The following is a 22,410-nucleotide window of genomic DNA, read 5'->3' on the forward strand; positions in this document are numbered from 1 at the left end:
GTGAGCTGCATAAAGACATGTTTGAAGATACTTCTTTCTGACCAAAAAAAAAGCAAGAAAGCAGACTGCAAATCACAGAATGTTGGGTTCTGAAACTCTAAGTAACATATTGTCTGATGTTAGAGGTTGATATCATTGCGCCAAGCCCATCCATCTCATAGAAAGGCAAAAAAGCCATGAGATAGTGAATAGCTGGACTACTAATATACATTCTATCCTTAATCCTGCTTGCCAAGGCCTTCTTATGGCCCCTTCTAGCTCTCCTAGTTTCATTCTTGAGCTCCTTCCTGGCCCGCTTGTTATTTTCTAGTGCTCTAACAGTACCTAGAATTTTGAACATTTCATAAGTTTTCTTTTCTTCTTAACTAGATCTTTAACATCCTTTGTACACCATGGTTCTTTTACCCTATCATCCCTTAGGTGCCTCAATAGAACTTGCCTATGCAGAACTCCATACGAATGTTTCCTGATCATTTACCACATTTCTGCCATGCATTTCCCTGAGAACATCTGCTCCCAAATTACGTTCCCAAGTTCCTGCCTATTATAGATATTAGTATAGATACAAAATAAATATAAGGGGGGGGGTATTCAAGTGTAAGCAATCTGCATGTTACAAACTTAGGATATTTGCAACTCTTCCCACTCACGTTACTTCAGCTACTTAGTATAGAGCTGGGTTCCCAAACTGGGGTCCGCAGAGCCCCAGCTTAAAGGTTAAAATAGTTTGGGATCCCCTGGTCCAGAGGGATAATTGGTTGATGAACATTGATAGATTGTTGTTGAGCAAACATGTTAAGGTTAATGCATGCAATACATTGATGGAATCTGAGTGACTCAACAGGTTTGGGGAACCTTCAGACCATTCCTTTTCAGATCGCTTGATATTGCTGCCCACTTGTCTGCAGACAATATGTGTAAATACATTTTTCCTGCACATTGAAAACTATTTATTCTGTACTGCAATCAACATCAAAGATTTACTTGACACTAAACTTTGACTTTTCTTGCATAATTTTTAGACCAAACTGCTGTTTGGATTCATGAGTGGTAAAATTAACATGACAGAAATGAAAAGTCGATAAAATCAAATACATTTCAAAAGAATATTTCTTCATTCACAGATCAGCTTAAATAGTTATAAATCTTTTACTAATAAAAATACATTATTGTACCTCATTGAGATTACATAGAGGTCACAACAGTGTACAATGGAGCCTGATGCTAATGTATGTATCTAAGAAACATTCAAACATATATAATGAACAAAGAGATTGCACAATGCAAGATTAATCAGTCAATAGAAATGCAGAAAAACCTACTTGGAAATTGCATTGTATCTGTCCATTTGTAATCAATACCCTTTTATCCGAGCTGCAATCTGTTACTTCCGTAATAGTGCCCACGGTTATTGATCAGAAAATGTAGCTGGCAGAATGTGCTTTTACTCATGTGGAAATATAACCCTATTACTTAAAGTTATCATCTCCAGGTGGACACAAGAGTTTCTGCAAATGGGGGAAATCTTGAGCAACACACACTAAAAGTGCTGGGAACGTTTGCAGGAACGTGGGAGTTGTGAGAGAAAGGGAGTGATGTCAGTAACTCACAGGTGATTGGTGGAGCAGGCAAAGGGATGAAGGTGGCATCAGATGGGAGAGACCAACAGGTCACAAAGTGAAAAAAAAGGGGGTGGGGAACCGGGGAGGGTGGGGTTGTGGGGCAGTTTAGGTGATGGACAGTTCATGAGGGCAGCGAGGGGAAGGGAAGGGGTAAAGTGACCAAAAGGGGAATGGAAATCATATGAATACATTCGAGAACCTTATTTTATCTGGTGCAGCTTGCACTACAGCAGTGAGACTCAATGGAGATTAGGAGCTTGCTTTGTTGAGCATTTTCTTGCCATTCACTATAACAGGTTTGATTTGCCACTGACCGACCAGTAGACTGTAATTCCCATGTTCCCATTCCCACACTGACATGTTTGCCATGACTGCCTGAGGTTACACACAAAATGGAGGAACAATACCACACATTCCATTGTGGGAGGCTCCATCGTGGCGGTATCAACTTCGATTTCTATAAATTCCAGTACACTGTTTTCTCTTATACTTCTGGTCAAGTTACTCTCTTATGTCCCCTCCTTTCCCTGTGAAAAGTCAATCAGGTAGTTACAATTCTTTTGTGCATATCAAAGCACAAAGTCTATTATTTAATACATCTATCACAGCTGACTTATTTTCATAATAGCCTTTGCTAAATTCATGAATACTGGAAGAAAGATTCCATGGATTAACTCTGGGACATAAATTAAATTAATTCTAAAGAACATAAAAAACCATATCCCAACACAAAACAGGGTAACCTCACTCGGTCTTTTGCTTTCTTCTACATGCAATACGACAAAGTTTCTTCAGCGCTACAACCACCAGCACTATTGCCATGAGTAACATGGACAACAGTAAGACCATCACATCCACACAATAGTAAACATACCAGGGCAGTCGGTAGGATTCAGAACGCAAATGCCCTGCTCCTTTGTGTCGGGCAACATACTCAATCCAGAAAACAGCTCGCTCCATTGGCGACTGTGGTTGGTCCCGGTGGAGGGCAGAGAGTTTCTTCATGTTGTCCCGGTAAAATGTGCCATTTATCACCTCATTAAGTGCCTGTAATAGATCTGCTGAATGCATGTTTGCGACATTAAACATCTTGGCTGCACCTCGGGATTCAAGTCGGACTACATTGTCAAACTGGTCAAAAATAAGAGGCATGCCAATCATTGGCACCCCGTGGTAGATGGTTTCGTAAATGCCATTGGTACCACCATGAGAAATGAAGACTCGTGTTTTGGGGTGTCCCAGAAGGTCATTCTGAGGGATCCATTTTGTCAGTAATGTATTATTACCTACATTGGGAGGGATTTCTCCATCGTATCTCCAAATCACCTTCTGGGGTACTTGAGCAAATGCCTCAGCTATTTCCATTGTAAACTTCATTGGCAAGGAACCTACAAATGTCCCCAATGACATCACAATAAGTCCATGCTTCCCTGAGCTTTGGACAAACTCTTCAAACTCTGCCGCTAGTGGTTGGGCTGGTTTACACTGGAAGCCTCCAATGTAGACAATATTTGGCATAGTGGGTCTTGGGAATTCAAATACAAAATCGACTCTCATCAGCAACACATCAGCCCCCATGATAATAGTTTGAATGTCTGTATCTGGTCCGAGATATTGATGACAGATTTCATTATAAATTGGGTATACAACAAATTCTACAAACAGAATCTGAAAAAAATTATACATGACATTTCCTGTTCTTTGGAGAAAATTCATATTATCCGTCAAATGTGTGCCAGAAATTGGGATATAGGAAAGTGGTGATGGAGCAGAGAGGAAATGAGCTTCCCCATTTAACTGCCATCGAACATCATGCACCAGCGGGACTTTTAAATAATGAGCAAGCATTGGTCCTGTACCAAAAGCAGGATCTGTAAGTACTAAGTCAAAATTTGCACTTTCAAGTTGTCTTAACATGGTTTTGTTTTGAAAAATTGCAATACCAAAAGCTTGATTTGATTTGTGAAAAATATATACAACATCCTTCATGAAATTTAGGAACATAATATGGTCCCAAAGCGTCCCAACATTCTGTAACCTCTTCAATGACAGTTCCACAGTGCTTTCAATCATATTTTGCACAGATTTGTCATTTTTTTCTTGAATTTGAACAACAATGGATTGATAGAGATCAGGATTTTCATTCATATACCAGGATGAAGAGCAGTAAAGCATTGTGATATTGTGTCCACGGAGTTTCAGTTCTGCTGCCAGACTTTTCATATTAACCCAATGACTTCCATCCACAGGTACAACCAATATTTTAGCTCCTTGTGCAACTGGATAAGGTAGCATGTTGCAAATAATACCAAGGGCATATGCAATCTGCAATTTGCTTTTCCATCCAGGACTATCCATCTTGAGAAAAGCAGATGACAACGATCCTGTTTTCAATTGATAAAGAGATATTGGTTAATATCATACATTGACAACACAAACATTCTGAATATCATAGTTGTGTTTTTCTTTGATATCACTTTAACCCAGGGGTTCCTGACCATTTCTAATGCCATGGACCATTACCATTAAGCATGGAGTCAGTGGACCACAGGTTGGGAACCCTCTCAGGGTGAGAATGGGGAGCACATGGTTCCTCAAACGGACACAAGTATGTGTAACAAGCTCTTCAGGCCTGTGTGCCAAGCCGGAGAGCATTAGCCTCCAAGGTTTTTAAGAGTACCTGAATTGGTTAATTGTGGTTTAACAAAAGACGTTAACCTTTTAGATTTCCTTGTGCTTCTCTCGAGTGACTTGCTCTTTGTAATGTAGTCTCCTAGTGCTTTCTGACTAAACTTAAGTTTATTTTGATCAGCTCCTGGATTCCGAGTTTCTTGTAATGATTTAAATGGAAGCCCGATTAGTGCTAACCGCGGTTTCACCAATCAACTTCCAAACTATTTACTTCATCTCTCCCCCTCCCAGTTTCAACTATCACTTTATGATTCTCTCTCTCTCCTCCCCCACTTTTTAAATCTACTCCTCGTCTATTTTTTTTCTCCAGTCCTGCGGAAGAGTCTCGAAGCGTCAATTCTACTTTTCTCCATGGGTGCTGCCTGGCCTGCTGCGTTCCTCCAGCATTTCTTGAGTGTTGCTTCCACCTCCTTACAATCCTTGTTGACGCGAGCTGCCACGCGACAACAGGTACTTACCTGAGTGTTAACAGGACCAGGTCTATTGTCCCCTGTAGGGAAGCTGACATTGGTATTGTTGCCTCGCGAGAAACTTGATTAAAATAACCGGTAACAGCCAACAAAAGCAAAAACATTAGAGTTTGTTTTTTAGCAACGGTCGAAACAATAACATCGCAAGCTACGTTCGCGTCAACCGACGGTTGAAAGTAAACCGCAACTAAAACGGCAATTGAGTGAGAATTCCCGTACATTACACCCAATATCAGGTTTATGCATATTCAAAATAACTTACATTTATAATAAATACCAAAAATGCCGACATGGATCGGTGGGACCCCCACACTAGTCACAGCCCTCCAGTCAGAGACTTTACATTCTCCTTCCTCGCGAAATAAGTCTGAATTCCCCTCACAAGCTCCCCCTGAATCCCATGTGAGCGAACCTTCCAATATCAGACTGCCACGTAGGACCTTATAAAGTCAAAATGGATTCCATATAGACAACTTTTAGTGCACTAATTTTATCCCAGCGCTTCCTTGCCTCCCTGCAAAGCTCGAAATGATTTTGCAGATACGACTTCCGACTGGGCTGTGCTGAATGAACTACTTCCCTTCATAGACTCTTGCTGAGTGGGCACCGGAAAGCAGAACTTAGTTCCCTAACATATTCCCTGATTTGGTAATTTTAACATGTTTATGCACAAATGTATTGTAAACATACTCAGCTTCAAGCTGGTTATAAAATGCATCCAAAAATAACTGGGATTGGAGAAGTAATTACAATTTTACATTTACTAATAAAGAACACCTCGTGAGAGATAGAAAGATTTTCTTTGATGTCATCGTGATTTCAGCAAAGGAAAAGTGACCTGGATTTTTTGGCTGTGTGGAGACAAGTCTGGGAGATTGGATCATATTCAGTGTGATACATTCACTTTTTCTTCAGTCCTGCCAAATGTTTTTATCAGTATGAACAATGTTGTTTGGCTTGTATCTCCTGAGTCAGTGCAGACGTCAAAGTCAAGTTTATTGCCAGATGCACAACTACAAACATGCGCAGGCATGAATGAAAAAGTTGGTTTCAAGCAGCATTAGAGGCACATGTAAGCAACATTCACAGGGAAACACAAATTAAACCTAAATTTAAACTCTTGACTTTGTAATTCCATATTTCCAGGAACAGAATCATATGAACAAACTTTTAAAGTAACTTTGACCCAACTTTATTAAGAGGGTTCAAGAAATTCAAGAAGATTCCTGGAAATTTCGACTCATGAAGCTTCTAATCTCCCATGTATACATACGATATGACGTAGCAGAGGTTTGAACTCTGTCCATTTGTTATTTAGACTGTTACGTACTTTTTCTAAGAAATTGAATAAGCATCAAAGAAACTATTCGACAATAGAAAAGGAATTGTCATCTCTTGTTTTGGCCTTAGTATATTTTGATGTATATGTTGGTACAACTCAAAAGCCACTTATAGTTTACACTGACCATAATCCGTTAGTGTTTCTGAGTAAGATGAGAAACAAAAATAGAAGATTATTAAATTGGAGTTTGATGTTACAAGAGTACAATATTTTAATAACTCATATTAAAGGCAATGATAATGTGATTGCTGATTATCTCGATGTTGAATGTACAATGTAATTTTTTTATGGAGTGATATTTTAACATTTGCAACAGTCCTACTGTATAGTAGGTTGTAAGATACTGTATGATAATACTATGTAAACTGTGTACATTGTAATTTATATATGTTTGTATTTCTTCTCCTGTAAATAGTTAATTGTTAAAATTTTGTTCTTGACAGACCAATTTTTTTTTGGAGGGAGGTGTTACATACCCGTGGGTATCTTGTACCTGCCACGTGACCATGATGTAATTGAGGCTATGCTGGGCATGAGGTAATGGTCTTGTGATGGTAGTGTGACATCAATTCCCTGCCAGTGAGAGGTCATGTGATAGTTTTTCTCAACAGGGTATAAAAGGAGAACCCCTCCCTGTGACATGGGCAGTTTGTGGCTGAATTCGCCAGTGATTCCATGTTGCTGCGTATTTGATGTTATGATGCAGTTTTATTTTAAAATGGAGTTTTACTTTCTGCCTTAAACCAAAGGTTATTGCCGGCAGTTTTTCTACAATACTGCCAGTTCAACAGTGGAGAGTGAAGATTTGTCGAAGTTTGGGAAACTGAAAGATCGAGGAAAGTTGATGTCGGCTGTGAAGCAGGTTCGACCTTTATTTAATCTTCGCACAAGGAATTAGTAATCTAATCCGTGTTAAGTCCTGCTTTGCCAAAAAAGAGCAGAAAGAGTTGGATGCAAAGTTTTGTCAAGGAAAAGTCAGTGCCTTTAAGCCAATTTATTTCCTTCAATCGTAAATCCCTCGGCAAAGCATACTTCAGCTGGGATCAGCAGTAACATCGTGAAAGAGGATTTAATTCAAGGGAAGTCTCTCCTTTGAATGTAGATTACTTTGGACTTTCGCATTACTGCTTCTAAGAACTGTTTTTGCATTATTGCTTTAAGAACTGTTTTCGCATTCTCACTTTAAGAACTGTTTGAACTGCCGTATCGCAGCTGACTTCTGGTTAAGTTAGTCGTTTGTTTACTTTTGGGTTTTTTTAAACAGTGTTTATGAAAAAAACACTGCCTCAATTTGTTATGAAAAACCTGCTCAATTATATATTAATTGTTGCTGGATCATAACAAGAGCAACACAGAAAATGTGGGAGCAACGCTGCAATTCAGGCAGCATTCATGCCATATGAAGGACCTATGGAGAAGAAGGTACCTCAAAATTTTGCGCTAAGACCCTTCATTAGGATACCCATCAGAGGAACGGGTGGTGCTGGTGTACTGTGACATAAGTGCGGTCGGAGCAGGACAGGTTATTGGTGATATTTGTTCCTCAGAACTTGAAGCTCTCAATCCTCTCAACCTAAGTACCATTGACGTAGACAAGAGCATGTGTATAGCCCTCCTTTCAGATGTCAAACACCAGTTCTTTTGTTTTGCTGACATTGAAGGAAAGGGTATTGTCATAGCACTATGTCACCCAGCTCTCTATTTACTTCTTGTACACTAACACACCATTATTTGAGATATAGATCACTACAGTGGTCGCATCTGTAAACTTGTAGCTGGAGCTGGTGCGGAATCTGGCCATGTAGTCATGAGTGCAAATGGAGTAGAGTAGGAGGAAGTGTAATAAACTTTACTGTGCACCTCTCTTGAAATTTCCTCCTCTCACCTTAAATACATGTATTCTGGTATTCAACACGTCTACCCCAGGAAATGTATATGCCTGCGTACCCTATCCATGCATCTCAATATTTTATAAATGACTCTCAGGTTTTCCCTCATATCCTGATGCTCCAGAGAAAACAACCTGGGTTTGTCCAGCCTGACTGGACTGTTGCCTTTCATCATTTACACAGTCCACATTGTGATGTTGTCACCATTTGACTGTCTTCTTCCTCTGTGTTAACATTCCTTCCTTTACTGATATCATGAAATTCAACCTCAGTTATTTTTCAGTTAAATCATTGTCTTATGCCATCCACTTAGTTTCTGTGTCAAAGTGCCTGCTGATGTTTTCTCCCTGTACCACTGAACTAAGTGCCTTGTTTACTTTTAGCTATTACAGATAGTAAATTTGTCAAGTTATCTCTCCCGTGTTCATTGACCTTTTACCTCTCTTTATCTTTCTCCTCTTTGCTTTCAAATCCTACCATGATCTTTCCTTTCCTCACCTCCATAAATTCTTCTGGCCCACAAAGTCCAGAACTCTCCACTTTTGTAACATTGACATCGGTTTTCTGCAAGCCTCCTACACTCTACCATTGACAATGGTGTCTTCAGCTGCTTAGTCCCTTGGCCATGGAATGTTAATCATTAGACTCTTTCTTTCTTCCAGTTCCTCAAGACATCACTATATTAATTCTTGTATCTGACAGGAATGTAAAAATTAAATAATCAAAATAGAGATGCAATATTCCAGGGTTCCGAGGCCTCTTCTCATTACCATCATTAGAGAGGAGGTACAGAAGCCTGAAGGCACAGACTCAGCATCTTAGGAACAACCCTGAACTGATTCCACAACCTATGGACTCACTTTCAAGGACTCTTTACAATTCATGTTCTCGGTATTACATTTTTTCCTTTGCACACTTTATTTTCTTTTGCACATTAGTTGCTTGTCAATCACTGTAAGCTTCAATATTTTGATTTTGAGATTGTTACGTACCCCGTAACTGGGTTTACAGACCAGCAGAAATAGAAGAATCTGTTGGAGTCTGGTGGTACCGAAACTAAAGGTGTTTATTAGTAAACTAAGCAATACAATATCAAAAATGCAAATATACATATAAAACAAGTTAGCAATAATAAACATAGAAGTGTAGGAATAATAATCAACAATAATAAACAAGCTCTATCAATATCTAGGGGTAAATGAATTGTCATAAGAGAATATAGAGTTCAGTTGAGCTCATGTGTTCTGAGGTAGTTGCGGTTGTTGTATTGTAATTTGTTGGGGGGAGAAAGAGAGCGAGCGAGATGTAACAGCTGCAGCAGACAAACTTTCCATTGTCTTCTTATTCCGTCGTACCGTTGCAGTCATTCGGTTATGACCCCTCCGTTTTCAGCTAGACCGTTCTTCTGTGGTGGACTCGTCACTCTGGCATGAGTGGACACACACACAAGTCCCCACCGGCCCTGCTGTCACACTGTGAGCTTTGTTGACCGATCTCCTGATTCAGCCCTCGAAGCCCCCACCTTCCTGTGGGTGCAACACTCGGTCAGTGTCCACTTGTGTGTCTGAGGGGCGTCTCTCCACACCTGTCTTTTATCCCCATTGATGGGGTATCAGCCATCCATCAACTCAAAATGACCATGTCCATCAAATCAGGCCACTCCTGCTGTCTCCTTAGGAATGTTAACGAGCAAAGTAACGTCCTTGCAGCAAAAGGTAAACAATCAGTGAAGAAGCCATAATACATAAATCAAATGTGTGTCTCTATCTGTAGCAGATGTCCCTGCCTCTGTGCTTCATATCTCTCTCTCTCTCTCTCTCATTAGCAGCATAGCAATAGCAGTAGTTCATAATTCTCAAAAGTGGTGGGGGGGGGGGAAATGGTTAACTCTGCAGCCCATTTCCAGCAGGTCTGTTCAGCACTCATAACAAGACAAATAATGTTCCCCAATAAGTCTTTAAAATAGTCTTTAGTCTAGAGGTTCATTAAAAATATTGCAGCAGAGATTCACTTTTTTAACCAGTGTATTAACACTAATGAAATCAAAATGTCAAAGCAGCAATGTCAAAGGCACATAATATCACAGATGCAACATTTACAAGAAAAATATAGATTAACAATGTAGTTTATACATTTTTTACAAGAACAACTGCAATTAGAATAAAATTAACAAAAGCCATTGTCGTGCAAAATGATCATGCTGTTGTACTGAGCTAGTAATTATGATCATACGTGTTGATTTAATAACTGATTTGTTGAAGGGTAGTAATTGTTCTTGAACCTGGTTGTGTGGGTGTACCAGTTGCCCAATGGTAGTTGTGAGAACATGGCACGGCCCAGATGATGGGGATCTTTAATAGATGTTGCCTTCATCAGGTAGCACTTCCTATACATACTCCTGATGGTGGGGTGGGACGTACCTGTGATACTTTGGGCTGAGTCCATTACTCTCTGTAGTTTCTCAGCTTCCTTCATTTTTGTTTTGTCATCCCAGTCCATGAAGCAACTACTACATCTGTACACGTCTGTTGGAGTGTTTAGTTGCGTGCTGAAACTACTTAGATTTCTAAGAAGACAAAGATGCTAGACTGCTTTCCTTGTGATTGCATCGATAACTGCATCTATGAGCTGGGCCAAGGACAGGTCATCTGACACGTTAGGAATATAGGAACGCCTAGGAATATCAAGCTGCTGACTTCTTCCAGCTCTGATCCACCAACTTGGAACCAGTGCATTTTCACTCAACTCTCCATTCCTGAAGAGGGGAGATGGGCTCATGATTCAGATCATGCATGAGCTAACTGTGTGAGTGAACTGGCCTGAGAATTGAGTAGCTTGTAGTGTTATAAAAATGCTAGTCTTTGGCTCGAGAGTCTTTGGCGAGGAGAGTACGCCAGGCACAATTGCAGAGGGTGAAGACATGACCGCTAAGCTGATTCAGTGTGCCACGTGCATGATGTGGGAGGTCAGGGACATTGATGGTGCCCCTGGCTGCTACAGCTGTGGAAAGTGTGTCCAGATTCAGCTTCTGAAGGAGCATGTTGCAGCACTGAAGAAAGAACTGGATGACCTCAGGTTTATCCGCAAAAACGAGAGTTTTCTGGACAGGACCTACAGTGAGGTCGTTACACCGAGGATACCGGAAGAGAGAAAGGGGGCTACAATTTGGAAGGAAAGGATGCTTGAAGTACAGGAGACCCCAGGGGATGTACCTCTTGTAAACAGGTTCACCCTCTTGGAAGCTGTCAGGACAGAAGATACTGCCAGTCTGAGAGGCGGACAGGTCTGCGAGCCGAAAATTGGTGCAGAAGCAGAGCCGAGGAGTCAGACATCAGGAAGAGCCGTGGTAGTAGGGGACTCCATAGTAAGAGGTATGGAAAGGGGTTTCTGTGGCAACAGGCGAGATTTAAGGATGGTGTGTTGCCTCCCTGGTGCTAGGATCCAGTACATCACGGACTGATTGCAGGGAATCCTCAAGGGTGAAGATGAACAGCCAGAAGTGGTAGTGCATGTCGGCACAAATGACATTGGGAAGAAGAGGAAGGACATTCTACAGCGGGACTTCTGAGAACTCAGAAGAAGGCTGAAAAGCAGGACTTCCAGGGTGGTTATCTCCGGTTTGCTTCCAGTTCCTCATCCTGGAGAGGGCAGGAACAGGGAGATAATGGATCTGAATGTGTGGCTGAGGAACTGGTGCAGGAAACAAGGATTTACATTCTTGGAACACTGGGATCTGTTTTGGGGTAGGGATGAATTGTACAAAAGGGACGGGTTGCACCTTAATACGTGGGGGACCAGCATTCTGGCAGACAGGTTTGCCACTGCAACACAGATGTGTTTAAACTAAGTAGTGGGGAGGAGGGGATGAACTGGAAATACAAGGATGGAGTTAAAGGGAAAGTAAAAATAAGGAAGTTAAAAAGGACAACAGAATCAATGGAGTAGAAAGCTCAAGAAGAGATCATACAGTATGGCCAAGTGAAATAGGAATTGATATGAAAGGAGAGGGGAGTACCGAATTAAAAGTATTATATATGAATGCACGAAGTATAAGGAATAAAGTAGATGAGCTTGAGGCTCAGTTGGAAATTGGCAAGTACAATGTTGTGGGAATAACTGAGACATGGCTTAAAGCGGATAGGGCCTGGGAAATGAATATTCAAGGATATACATCTTATCGAAAGGACAGACTGACTGGCAGAGGGGGTGGTGTGGCTCTGTTGGTGAGGAATGATATTCAGTCCCTTGCGAGGGGGGACATAGAATCTGGGGATGTAGAGTCAGTATGGATAGAACTGAGAAATTCTAAGGGTAGAAAGACCCTAATCGGAGTTATCTACAGGTCCCCAAACAGCAGTCTGGATGTAGGGTGTAAGTTGAATGAAGAGTTAAAGTTGGCATGTCGCAAAGGTAATGATACAGTTGTCAGGGGGGATTTCAAAATGCAGGTAGACTGGGAGAATCAGAATGGTACTGGACCCCAAGAAAGGGAGTTTGTGGAGTGCCTCCGAGATGGATTCTTAGAACAGCTTGTACTGGAGCCTACCAGGGAGAAGGCAATTCTAGATTTAGTGTTATGCAATGAACCGGATTTGATCAGGGACCTGGAGGTAAAGGAACCATTAGGAGGTAGTGACCATAATATGATATGTTTTAACCTACAATTTGAGAAGGAGAAGGGAAAATCAGATGTGTCAGTATTACAGTTGAACAAAGGGAACTATGGAGCTGGCCAAAGTTCAATGGAACAATACCCTAGCAGGGAAGACAGTGGAACAACAATGGCAGTCATTTCTGGGAATAATGCAGAAGGTGCAGGATCGGTTCATTCCGAAGAGGAAGAAATATCCTAAGGGGAGTAAGGGGCAGCCGTGGCTGTTGAGGGAAGTAAAGGGCAGTATAAGGATAAAAGAGAAGAAGTATAACATAGCAAAGATGAGCGGGAAACCGGAGGACAGGGAAGCTTTTAAAGAGCAACAGAAGATAACAAAAAAGGCAATATGCCAAGAAAAATTGAGGTATGAAGGTAAACTAGCCAAGAATATAAAGGAGCATAGTAAAAGCTTCTTTAGGTATGTGAATAGTAAAAAAATAGTTAAGACCAAAATTGGGCCATTGAAGACAAAAACGGGTGAATTTATTATGGGGAACAACGAAATGGCAGATGAATTGAACAGGTACTTTGGATCTGTCTTCACTAAGGAAGACACAAACAATCTCCCAGATGTAATAGTGGCCAAAGGAACTAGGGTAAAAGATGAACTGAAGGAAATTTATATTAGGCAAGAAACAGTGTTGGATAGACTGTTGAGTCTGAAGGCTGATAAGTCCCCGGGACCTGATGGTCTGCATCCCAGGGTACTTAAGGAGGAGTCTCTAGAAATCGTGGACGCATTGGTAATCATTTTCCAATGTTCTATAGATTCAGGAATAGTTCCTGCTGATTGGAAGGTGGCTAATGTTGTCCCACTTTTCAAGAAAGGAGGGAGAGAGAAAACAGGGAATTATAGACCGGTTAGACTGACATCAGTGGTGGGAAAGATGCTGGAGTCAATTATAAAAGAGGAAATTACGACACATTTGGATAGCAGTAGAAGGATCAGTCCAGGTCAGCATGGATTTATGAAGGGAAAATCATGCTTGACTAATCTTCTGGAGTTTTTTGAGGATGTAACTCTGAAAATGGACAAGGGAGAGCCAGTGGATGTAGTGTACCTGGACTTCCAGAAAGCTTTTGATAAAGTCCCACATAGGAGGTTAGTGGGCAAAATTAGGGCACATGGTATTGGGGGCAGAGTACTGACATGGATTGAAAATTGGCTGGCTGACAGGAAACAAAGAGTAGCGATTAACGGGTCCCTTTCGGAATGGCAGGCTGTGACCAGTGGAGTAACGCAAGGTTCGGTGCTAGGACCGCAGCTGTTTACAATATACATTAGTGATTTAGATGAAGGGATTAAAAGTAACATTAGCAAATTTGCTGATGACACAAAGCTGGGTGGCAGTGTGAAATGTCAGGAGGATGTTATGAGAATGCAGGGTGACTTGGACAGGTTGGGTGAGTGGGCAAATGTATGGCAGATGCAGTTTAATGTGGATAAATGTGAGGTTATCCACTTTGGTGGCAAGAACAGGAAGGCAGAATACTATCTAAATGCAGTCAAGTTAGGGAAAGGGGAAGTACAATGAGATCTAGGTGTTCTTGTACATCAATCAATGAAAGCAAGCATGCAGGTACAGCAGGCAGTGAAGAAAGCTAATGGCATGCTGGCCTTTATAACAAGAGGAATTGAGTATAGGAGTAAAGAGGTCCTTCTGCAGCTGTACAGGGCCCTGGTGAGACCCCACCTGGAGTATTGTGTGCAGTTTTGGTCTCCAAATTTGAGGAAGGACATTCTTGCTATTGAGGGAGTGCAGCGTAAGTTCACAAGGTTAATTCCTGGAATGGCGGGACTGTCATATGTTGAAAGATTGGAGCGACTGGGCTTGTATACACTGGAATTTAGAAGGATGAGAGGGGATCTGATTGAAACATATAAGATTATTAAGGGATTGGGCATGCTGGAGGCAGGAAACACGTTCCCGCTAATGGGTGAGTCCAGAACTAGAGGCCATTTAGAACAGAGATGCGGAAAATCGTTTTCACCCAGAGAGTGGTGGATATGTGGAATACTCTGCCCCAGAAGGCAGTAGAGGCCAAGTCTCTGGATGCATTCAAGAGAGAGTTAGATAGAGCTCAAGGGATATGGGGAGAGGGCAGGAACGGGGTATTGATTGTGTATGATCAGCCATGATCACAGTGAATGGCGGAGCTGGCTAAAAGGGCCAAATGGCCTACTCCTGCACCTACTGTCTATTGTCTATTAAGTCTAACCCATCTAGACCTTTAACAGTATGGGAGTCCCAATCAATACGTGGAAAATTAAAATCCCCTACTATCACAACATTATGTTTCCTGCAGTTGTCTGCTATCTCTCTGCAGATTTGCTCCTCCAATTCTCGCTAACTATTGGGTGGTCTACAATACAACCCCATTAATGTGGTCATACCTTTCCTGTTTCTCAGTTCCACCCATATGGCCTTGGTAGACAAGCCCTCTAATCTGTCCTGCCTGAGCACTGCTGTAACATTTTCCTTATCTACACAAGTTCCTCAGCCACGTGTTCATCCTCCAGTGCATCCTATTCTTACCCTCACTGGCACGTGGCACAGGAAGCAATCCTGAGATTACCACCCTCGAGGTCCTGCTTTTTAACTTTCTACCAAGCTCTCTATACTCACTGTTCAGGACCTCCTCACTCTTTCTTCCTACGTCATTGGTACTGATGTGTACCATGACATCTGGCTACTCACCCTCCCATTTCAAAATGCTGGCTACGCGATCAGAGACATCCCTGACCCTAGCACCCGGGAGGCAACAAATCATCCGGGAGTCTCTGTTGCGACCATAGAATCTCCTGTCTGTACCTCTAACTATTGAGTCCCATATCACTACCACTCTCCTCTTCTTCCCCCTTCCCTTCTGCACTGCAGAACCAGACTCAGTGTCAGAGATCCGGCTGCCACAGCTTGTCCCAGGTAAGTCATCCCCCCCAACAGTATTCAAATCGGTATACTTGTTGCTAAGGGGAATGGTCACAGGGGAGCCCTGCTCTGCCTGCCCTTTTACCCTTCCCTCGCCTGATGGTAACCCAATTACCTGTGCGCTGCTCCTTTGATGTAACTACTTCCCTGAAACTACTACCTATAAACTTCTCACTCTCCTGAATGATCCTGCCTGGCATTCTCTCTACTCTAAACGAACAAAACAAAACTTACCAGAACCTACCCTTGCCGCTGCCTGTTCATGCCAAAGCCATCCCACTCTGCCTCAGTCCACTCCAATGACGACGATGGTGGTCTTTTTTTTTAAACCTTTGGCGCACTACATCATGCGCCTGCGCAGTCTAGCCTCTGTGCCCCGAGCAGTTAAAAAAAAATGGCTTCTCAAGCTCCAAGATCTTGGTCTCAATATCCTCTTGTGCAATTGGATTTCCTTACTTACAGACCCCAATCAGTTCGGATTGGCAACTACATCTCCTTCATAATCTCCATTAGCATATATACACCACAAAGCTCTTTGCTTAGCTCCCTGCTCTACTCACTTCACACTTATGACTGTGCGGCTAAGCACAACTCCAATGCCATATTCAAGTATGCTGGTAACACCACCATCGTAGGCCAAATCAAAGGTGGTGATGAGTCAACATATAGAAGGGGGACAGAAAATCTGGCGGAGTGGGGTTACAACAATCTCTTACACAATGTTAGCAAGACCAAGAAATTGATTATAGACTTCTGAAGAAGAAAACCAGAAGTCCAGGAGCCAAGTCTCATCGGAGGATTAGAGCTAGAGAGGGTTAGCAACTTTTAATTCCTAGGTGTTATTATTTCAGAGGATCTGTCCTGGGCCCATCACATTAAGAAAGCACAACAGCACCTCTATGCTCTTAGGAGTTTGTGGGGATTCAGCATGACATCTAGAACTTTAAAAAACTTTTGTAGATGCACAGTAGAGAGTATATCGACTGGCTGCATCACACCCTGGTATGGAAACACCAGTACCCTTCAACAGAAAATCCTACAAAGATTAGTTGATATTGACCCTGTTTCTCCCAACCATGCAACATATTTGCACAAAACGTTGCAACAGGAAAGCCCCAACATCTAGGGCATGGTCTCTTCTCACTGCTGCCATCAGGAAGAAGGTTTCAAGAGCCTCAGGACTTTCACTACCTGGTTCAGGAGATTTACTATCCTCGAACCATCAAGCTCTTGAACCAAATGGTTCAGCTTCCGTTGTCCCATCGTTGAAATGTTCCCACAACCTATAAATTCACTTTCAAGGACTCTTCATCTCATGTTTTCGATATTTATTGCTCATTTATTTATTAATATTATTTCTTCTTTCTGTGTTTGGACTGTTTCTTGTATTCTGCACCCTGGTTGAACGCCCTAGTTGGGTGTTGTATCGATTCTGTTATAGTTATTATTCTATAGATTTATTGAGTATGCCCATAGGTTGTATATGGTGACATACAGTATATGTAATCAGATAATAAAATTTACTTTGAACCTTGTCAAAGGAATCTGTAAGTATAAAATCAAAGTGTGCACTTTCAAATTGTTTTAACTGTGTTCTATTTTGAAACACTGCTATATTAAAATCTTGATGCCATTGATGACATTTATATTAAAAATTCATCATTAACTTTTGGAAGATATTATGATGCCATTGTGTCTAACCATTATTCAACCTCTTCAATGACAGTTCCCCAAGTCTTTTCATCACCTTATTCCTTACAAGTTTATCATGTTTTTCTTGAATTTGAACAACACTGAGATATCCCTGATCCTAGCACCTGGGAGGCAACAAATCATCTGGGAGCCTCTGTCACGACCATAGAATCTCCTGTCTGTACCTCTAACTATTGAGTCCTATATCACTACCACTCTCCTCTTCTTCCCCCTTCCCTTCTGCACTGCAGAACCAGACTCAGTGTCAGAGATCCGGCTGCCGCAGCTTGTCCCAGGTAAGTCATCCCCCCCAACAGTATCCAAATCGGTCTACTTGTTGCTGAGGGGAATGGCCACAGGGGAGCCCTGCTCTGCCTGCCCTTTCCCCTTCCTTCGCCTGATGGTAACTGATGCACCATCAATAACTCACTCTGAGACGTAAAAGCGAGGTATTGGCTTTTATTGACTGGAAGAAGGAACAAGCAGTGGTTGACCACCATACTACATCCTGGAGACAGAGAGGCCGGGCTCAGACCTCAATCGCCTTTATACCGGGGTCTGTGGGAGGAGCCACAGGAGCAGTCAGCAGGGGGCGTGTCCAGACAGGTATATGTAGTTCACCACATTCACCCCACCCCCCTTTGTTTTAAAAAGAGTCCCCATGTAGCGAAGTTTCTTACAAGTTTATTTACAGGTTAAGTTTATCAGGTGGTCAAATCTGTCGCTGCGATCTACGTAGCACCGGCTGTGATTGCACAGATGCCAGTGGTGGTGATTGCACAGGTGCCGGTGGTGCTTGCACCGGAGACGGAGGTTGTAGTGGTTCCGGCCTAACTGGAGGTGTCAGCCCACTAGGCATCAGTGATCCCTCACGCTTGTGCGTGCGAGACTCACGGTATAGGAGTGTCGTGAGGCGTCAGTGTAGGGCTCGGTGTGCGCGGTGTCACCTCGGGTACAGGGTTCTTAGTTACCGTGGAGTGTTCAGGGTGGTGGTCTGCTGCTCCTCTGGGCGCCAGGTCGCGGACGGAGACCGTGTCCTCCCACCCATCAGGTAAGACCACGTAGCCATACTGGGGGTTCGCATGTAGAAGGTGAACCCTCTCGACCAGCGGGTATATGTAGTTCACCACTGTAACCCAATTACGTGTTTGCCACTCCTTTGGCGTAACTACCTCCCTGAAACTAGTTAGAGGTACAGACAAGAGATTCTATGGTCGCGACAGAGACTCCCGGATGATTTGTTGCCTCCCGGGTGCTAGGGTCAGGGATGTCTCTGATCGCGTAGCCAGCATTTTGAAATGGGAGGGTGAGTAGCCAGATGTCATGGTACACATCAGTACCAATGACGTAGGAAGAAAGAGTGAGGAGGTCCTGATAGAGATCAAAACATTCTTACATTAGCCAAGATGAAGAGTAACCAAGCATTGTGATAATGCTTCCATGTTGTTTCTGTTTTCCTATTGGAAACTCCATATTAATCCAATGACTTCCATCCACAGGTATAACCAATATTTCAGACCCTTGGGTAACTGGACATGTGATGAAAATGATACTAAGAATACTTGTAATCTGTATTCACATCCAGTACAATCCATCATGAAAACTATCCATGATGCCAGATAGGGTGGTTTGAGTATCTCAGGAACTGCTCATCCCTTTGGATTTTCATGCACAACAGTTTCTAGATTTTATAGAGAATGCTGAGAGAAATTTAAAAAAAAACACCAGTGAATGGCAGTCTTGTGGGTGAAAACGTCTCGTTAATGAGAAGTGTCAGAGGAGAAAGGCTAGAGTGGTTTAAGCTGACAGGAAGGTGACGGTAATTCAAATAACTATACAGTAAAACAGTGGTGTGCAGAGGTGCGTCTCGAATGAATACACATCAAACCTTGGGCTACAGCAGCAGCAGACCACAAACGTGCTCTCAATGACCAACATACTAGATACAGGAGGTCAAAGTTACCTGTACGGTGTGCTACTAACACACAAAGGAACTTAAACTGCAGACAAAAGGTTGTCACCCTCTACATCGTTAGGATTGTAAGCATATTTCATGATCGCACACAATCACACTCCTTTTTGCGGTTTCTGCTGCAGATGGTGTTGACAACATGGCCTTTATGATTATTTGTCTGCATATCTTAGAATAGGCTTATTAATATTGTTTTTATTGAAGAAATTATTCCGTGCACACAAGTTGTTGCCACTGAGAAAAAATTGCACAGCACAAGATTTTTGCGCACACAGGTCATTACAAATTGCAGGGACTATTGCAGGATATACCTAATAGAGTGGCTACTGTGTATATAAATGCTAATTGTTGTGGGATTGTACACAAAGCACTAAATAATTAAATGATAAAAATAGATTAGATGTCAAGCCAACAAAGCAAAAGCTAGACAGACTACATTTTGGGACATCACATCTTAGAGCAAATATAACCACAGTTAAGGAGTGATAGGATAAAACAGAAGGACAATTTGCGTCACCTAGGCCTGTGTTCAATTGAATCTTGACATCACAATGATGTATAGATACAAATGAATGAAAATTGGGGGAGGGGTATACCAGTGTAGGCATTTTGCATGTTACAAGTTTAGGATATTTGCAACTCCTTCCATTCAAGTTACTTAAGCTACTTAGTCTCGAGCTGGGTTCCAAACTGGGCTCCGCAGACCCCCTGTTTAAAGGTATTGTTCCACAACATTAAAAAGGTTGGGAACCCCTGGTCCAGAGGGATAATAGGCTGATGAACATTGATAGATTGTTGTTGAGCAAACATGTTAAGGTTAATGCATGCAATACATTGATGGAATCTGAGTGACTCAACAGGTTTGGGGAACCTTCAGACCATTCCTTTTCAGATCGCTTGATATTGCTGCCCACTTGTCTGCAGACAATATGTGTAAATACATTTTTCCTGCACATTGAAAACTATTTACTCTGTACTGCAATCAGCATCAAAGATACACTTGACACTAAACTTTGACATTTCTTGCATAATTTTTAGATCAAAATATCTCTAGGATTCATGAGTGATAAAAATAATTTGACTGACATGAAGAAGCATTAAAATCAAATACATTTCAAAAGAATATTTCTTTATTCATAGGTCAGCTGAATTAGTCTGCTTTCCCTTATACCTCTAGTCACTTTACTCTTTTACATCCCCTGTTTTCCCTGTGAAATGTGGATCAGGTAGTTTCAATTCTTTTGTGTATATCAAAGCACAAAGTCTATATTATAATGCGTCTATTGCTAATGATTTATTCCCAGAGTAGCCTTTGCTAAATTCATAAAATCTGGAAAGAATGTTCCATGGAATAACTTCAGAAAAAAAATCAATTAATTCTAAAGAACATAAAGCACCATATCCCAATACAAAATAGTGTAACCTCACTCGGTCTTTTGTTTTCCTCCACATGCAATACGACAAAGTTTCTTCAGTGCTACAACCATCAGCACTGTGACCATGAGCAACATGGACAACAGTAAGCCCATCACGTCCACACAATAGTAAACATACCAGGGCAGTCGGTAGGATTCAGAATGCAAATGGCCTGCTCCTTTGTGTCGGGCAACGTACTCAATCCAGAAAACGGCTCGCTCCATTGGGGACTCTGGTTGGTCCCGGTGGAGGGCAGAGAGTTTCTTCATGTTGTCCCGGTAAAATGTGCCATTTATCACCTCATTAAGTGCCTGCAATAGATCTGCTGAATGCATGGTTACAACATTAAGCATCTTGGCTGCACCTCGGGATTCAAGTCGGACTATATTGTCAAACTGGTCAAAAATAAGAGGCATGCCAATCACTGGCACCCCATGGTAGATGGCCTCGTAAATGCCATTGGTACCACCGTGCGAAATGAAGACTCGGGTGTTGGGGTGTCCCAGAAGGTCGTTCTGAGGGATCCATTTTCTCAGTAGTGTATTATTACCTACATTGGGAGGGATTTCTCCATCATATCTCCAAATCACCTTCTGGGGTACTTGAGCGAATGCCTCAGCTATTTCCATTGTAATCTGCTTTGGCAAGGAATGTATAATAGATCCTAATGACATCACAATAAGTCCATGCTTTCCTGAGCTTTGAACAAACTCGTCAAACTCTGCCGCTAGTGGTCGGGCTGGTTTACACTGGAAGCCTCCAATGTAGACAATATTTGGCATGGTGGGTCTTGGGAATTCAAACACAAAATCCATTCTCATTAGCAACAAATCAGCCCTCAAGAGAAGCGTTTGGATGTCTGTGTCTGGTCCCAGATGTTGATGACAGATTTCTTTATATATTGGGTATATAAATAATTCTGAGGTGACTAGATGAATAAGATAGTGCACAATGTTTTCTGTTCTCTGGAGAAAATTCATTTGATCTGTAAAGTGTGAGCCTGGATTTGGGATGTAAGAAAGTGGCGATGGAGCAAAATGAAAATGAGCTTCTCCAAAAGGAAGCCATCGAACATTATACACCAATGGGACTTTTAAATAATAAGCAAGCATTGGACCAGCAACTAAAACGGGATCTGCAAGCAATATCTCAAAATCTGCATTCTTAAGTCGGTTTAACAAGCTTTTGTTTTCAAATATTGCCCTGGTTTCATGCTGAAAAGATCTATGTAAATGATACCTGAAAAGATTAAAAGTTAACAGCAACTTAATTTTGCCCCATGTTGCCCAACTATTCTGGAAGCTTTCCAATGAATTTTGCACAAGATATTCAATCCACTTCATAAGTTCAAGTTGTTCAATATCTTTCTCTTGTTTAGTCCTTATGAATTCAAAGAGATCTGGTCTTTCTTTTAAATAGAAAGTTGGTAAGTAAGAAAGCACTGTGATATTGTGTCCGTGTTCTTTTAGTTTTTCTATTAGAATCTCCATATTGATCCAATGACTTCCATCCACAGGTACAACCAATATTTTAGCCCCTTGTGTGACTGGACAAGGCAGCATGATGAAAATGCTAAGAGCACATGCAATCTGCAATCTGCTTTTCCATCCAGGACTATCCATCTTGAAAATTGCTGATCACACCGATCCTGTTGTAGAAATAATTAGAAATGTTGGTAAGCATAATAATATATAAGTAACAAAAAACATTTTACATGTAGTTGTGTGTTTTC

General features: G+C 41.8%; 2 protein-coding genes across 7 annotated transcripts in view; both read right to left on the reverse strand.

The window, feature by feature from the left end:
• Nucleotides 1-755: 755 nt before the first annotated feature.
• Nucleotides 756-5,321, reverse strand: LOC132382557 (UDP-glucuronosyltransferase 2C1-like). 2 transcript variants are annotated; one of them, XM_059952875.1, is made up of 3 exons: nt 5,046-5,321; nt 2,497-4,006; nt 756-2,149 (listed from the first exon to the last, which is right to left on the reverse strand). In XM_059952875.1, the coding sequence occupies exons 2-3, from the start codon at nt 3,978-3,980 to the stop codon at nt 2,119-2,121; spliced, it is 1,515 nt and encodes a 504-aa protein (XP_059808858.1). In that variant the 5' UTR covers nt 3,981-4,006; nt 5,046-5,321; the 3' UTR covers nt 756-2,118. The 2 variants fall into 2 exon arrangements, with proteins under 2 accessions (XP_059808858.1, XP_059808857.1); XM_059952874.1 differs by having other exon boundaries at nt 756-4,006.
• A 14,186-nt stretch (nt 5,322-19,507) lies between these two features.
• The window catches only part of LOC132382558 (UDP-glucuronosyltransferase 2C1-like), a 29,926-nt gene continuing 27,023 nt past the window's right edge, over nt 19,508-22,410 (reverse strand). For all 5 annotated transcript variants that reach the window (XM_059952876.1, XM_059952877.1, XM_059952880.1 and 2 more), the window contains one exon: nt 19,508-22,326. In XM_059952876.1, coding sequence (XP_059808859.1) covers nt 20,687-22,300 — 1,614 coding nt within the window. In that variant the 5' untranslated portion in view covers nt 22,301-22,326 and the 3' untranslated portion in view covers nt 19,508-20,686. The remainder of the gene's footprint in view (nt 22,327-22,410) is intronic.

The sequence above is a fragment of the Hypanus sabinus genome, chromosome 28 (genome assembly GCF_030144855.1).
Source record: "Hypanus sabinus isolate sHypSab1 chromosome 28, sHypSab1.hap1, whole genome shotgun sequence".
NCBI lineage: Eukaryota > Metazoa > Chordata > Chondrichthyes > Myliobatiformes > Dasyatidae > Hypanus > Hypanus sabinus.

Bases quoted from the DNA above. Each gene is read 5' to 3' on its own strand.
- LOC132382557 (XM_059952874.1), bottom strand. From the start codon at position 3,980: ATGGATAGTCCTGGATGGAAAAGCAAATTGCAGATTGCATATGCCCTT.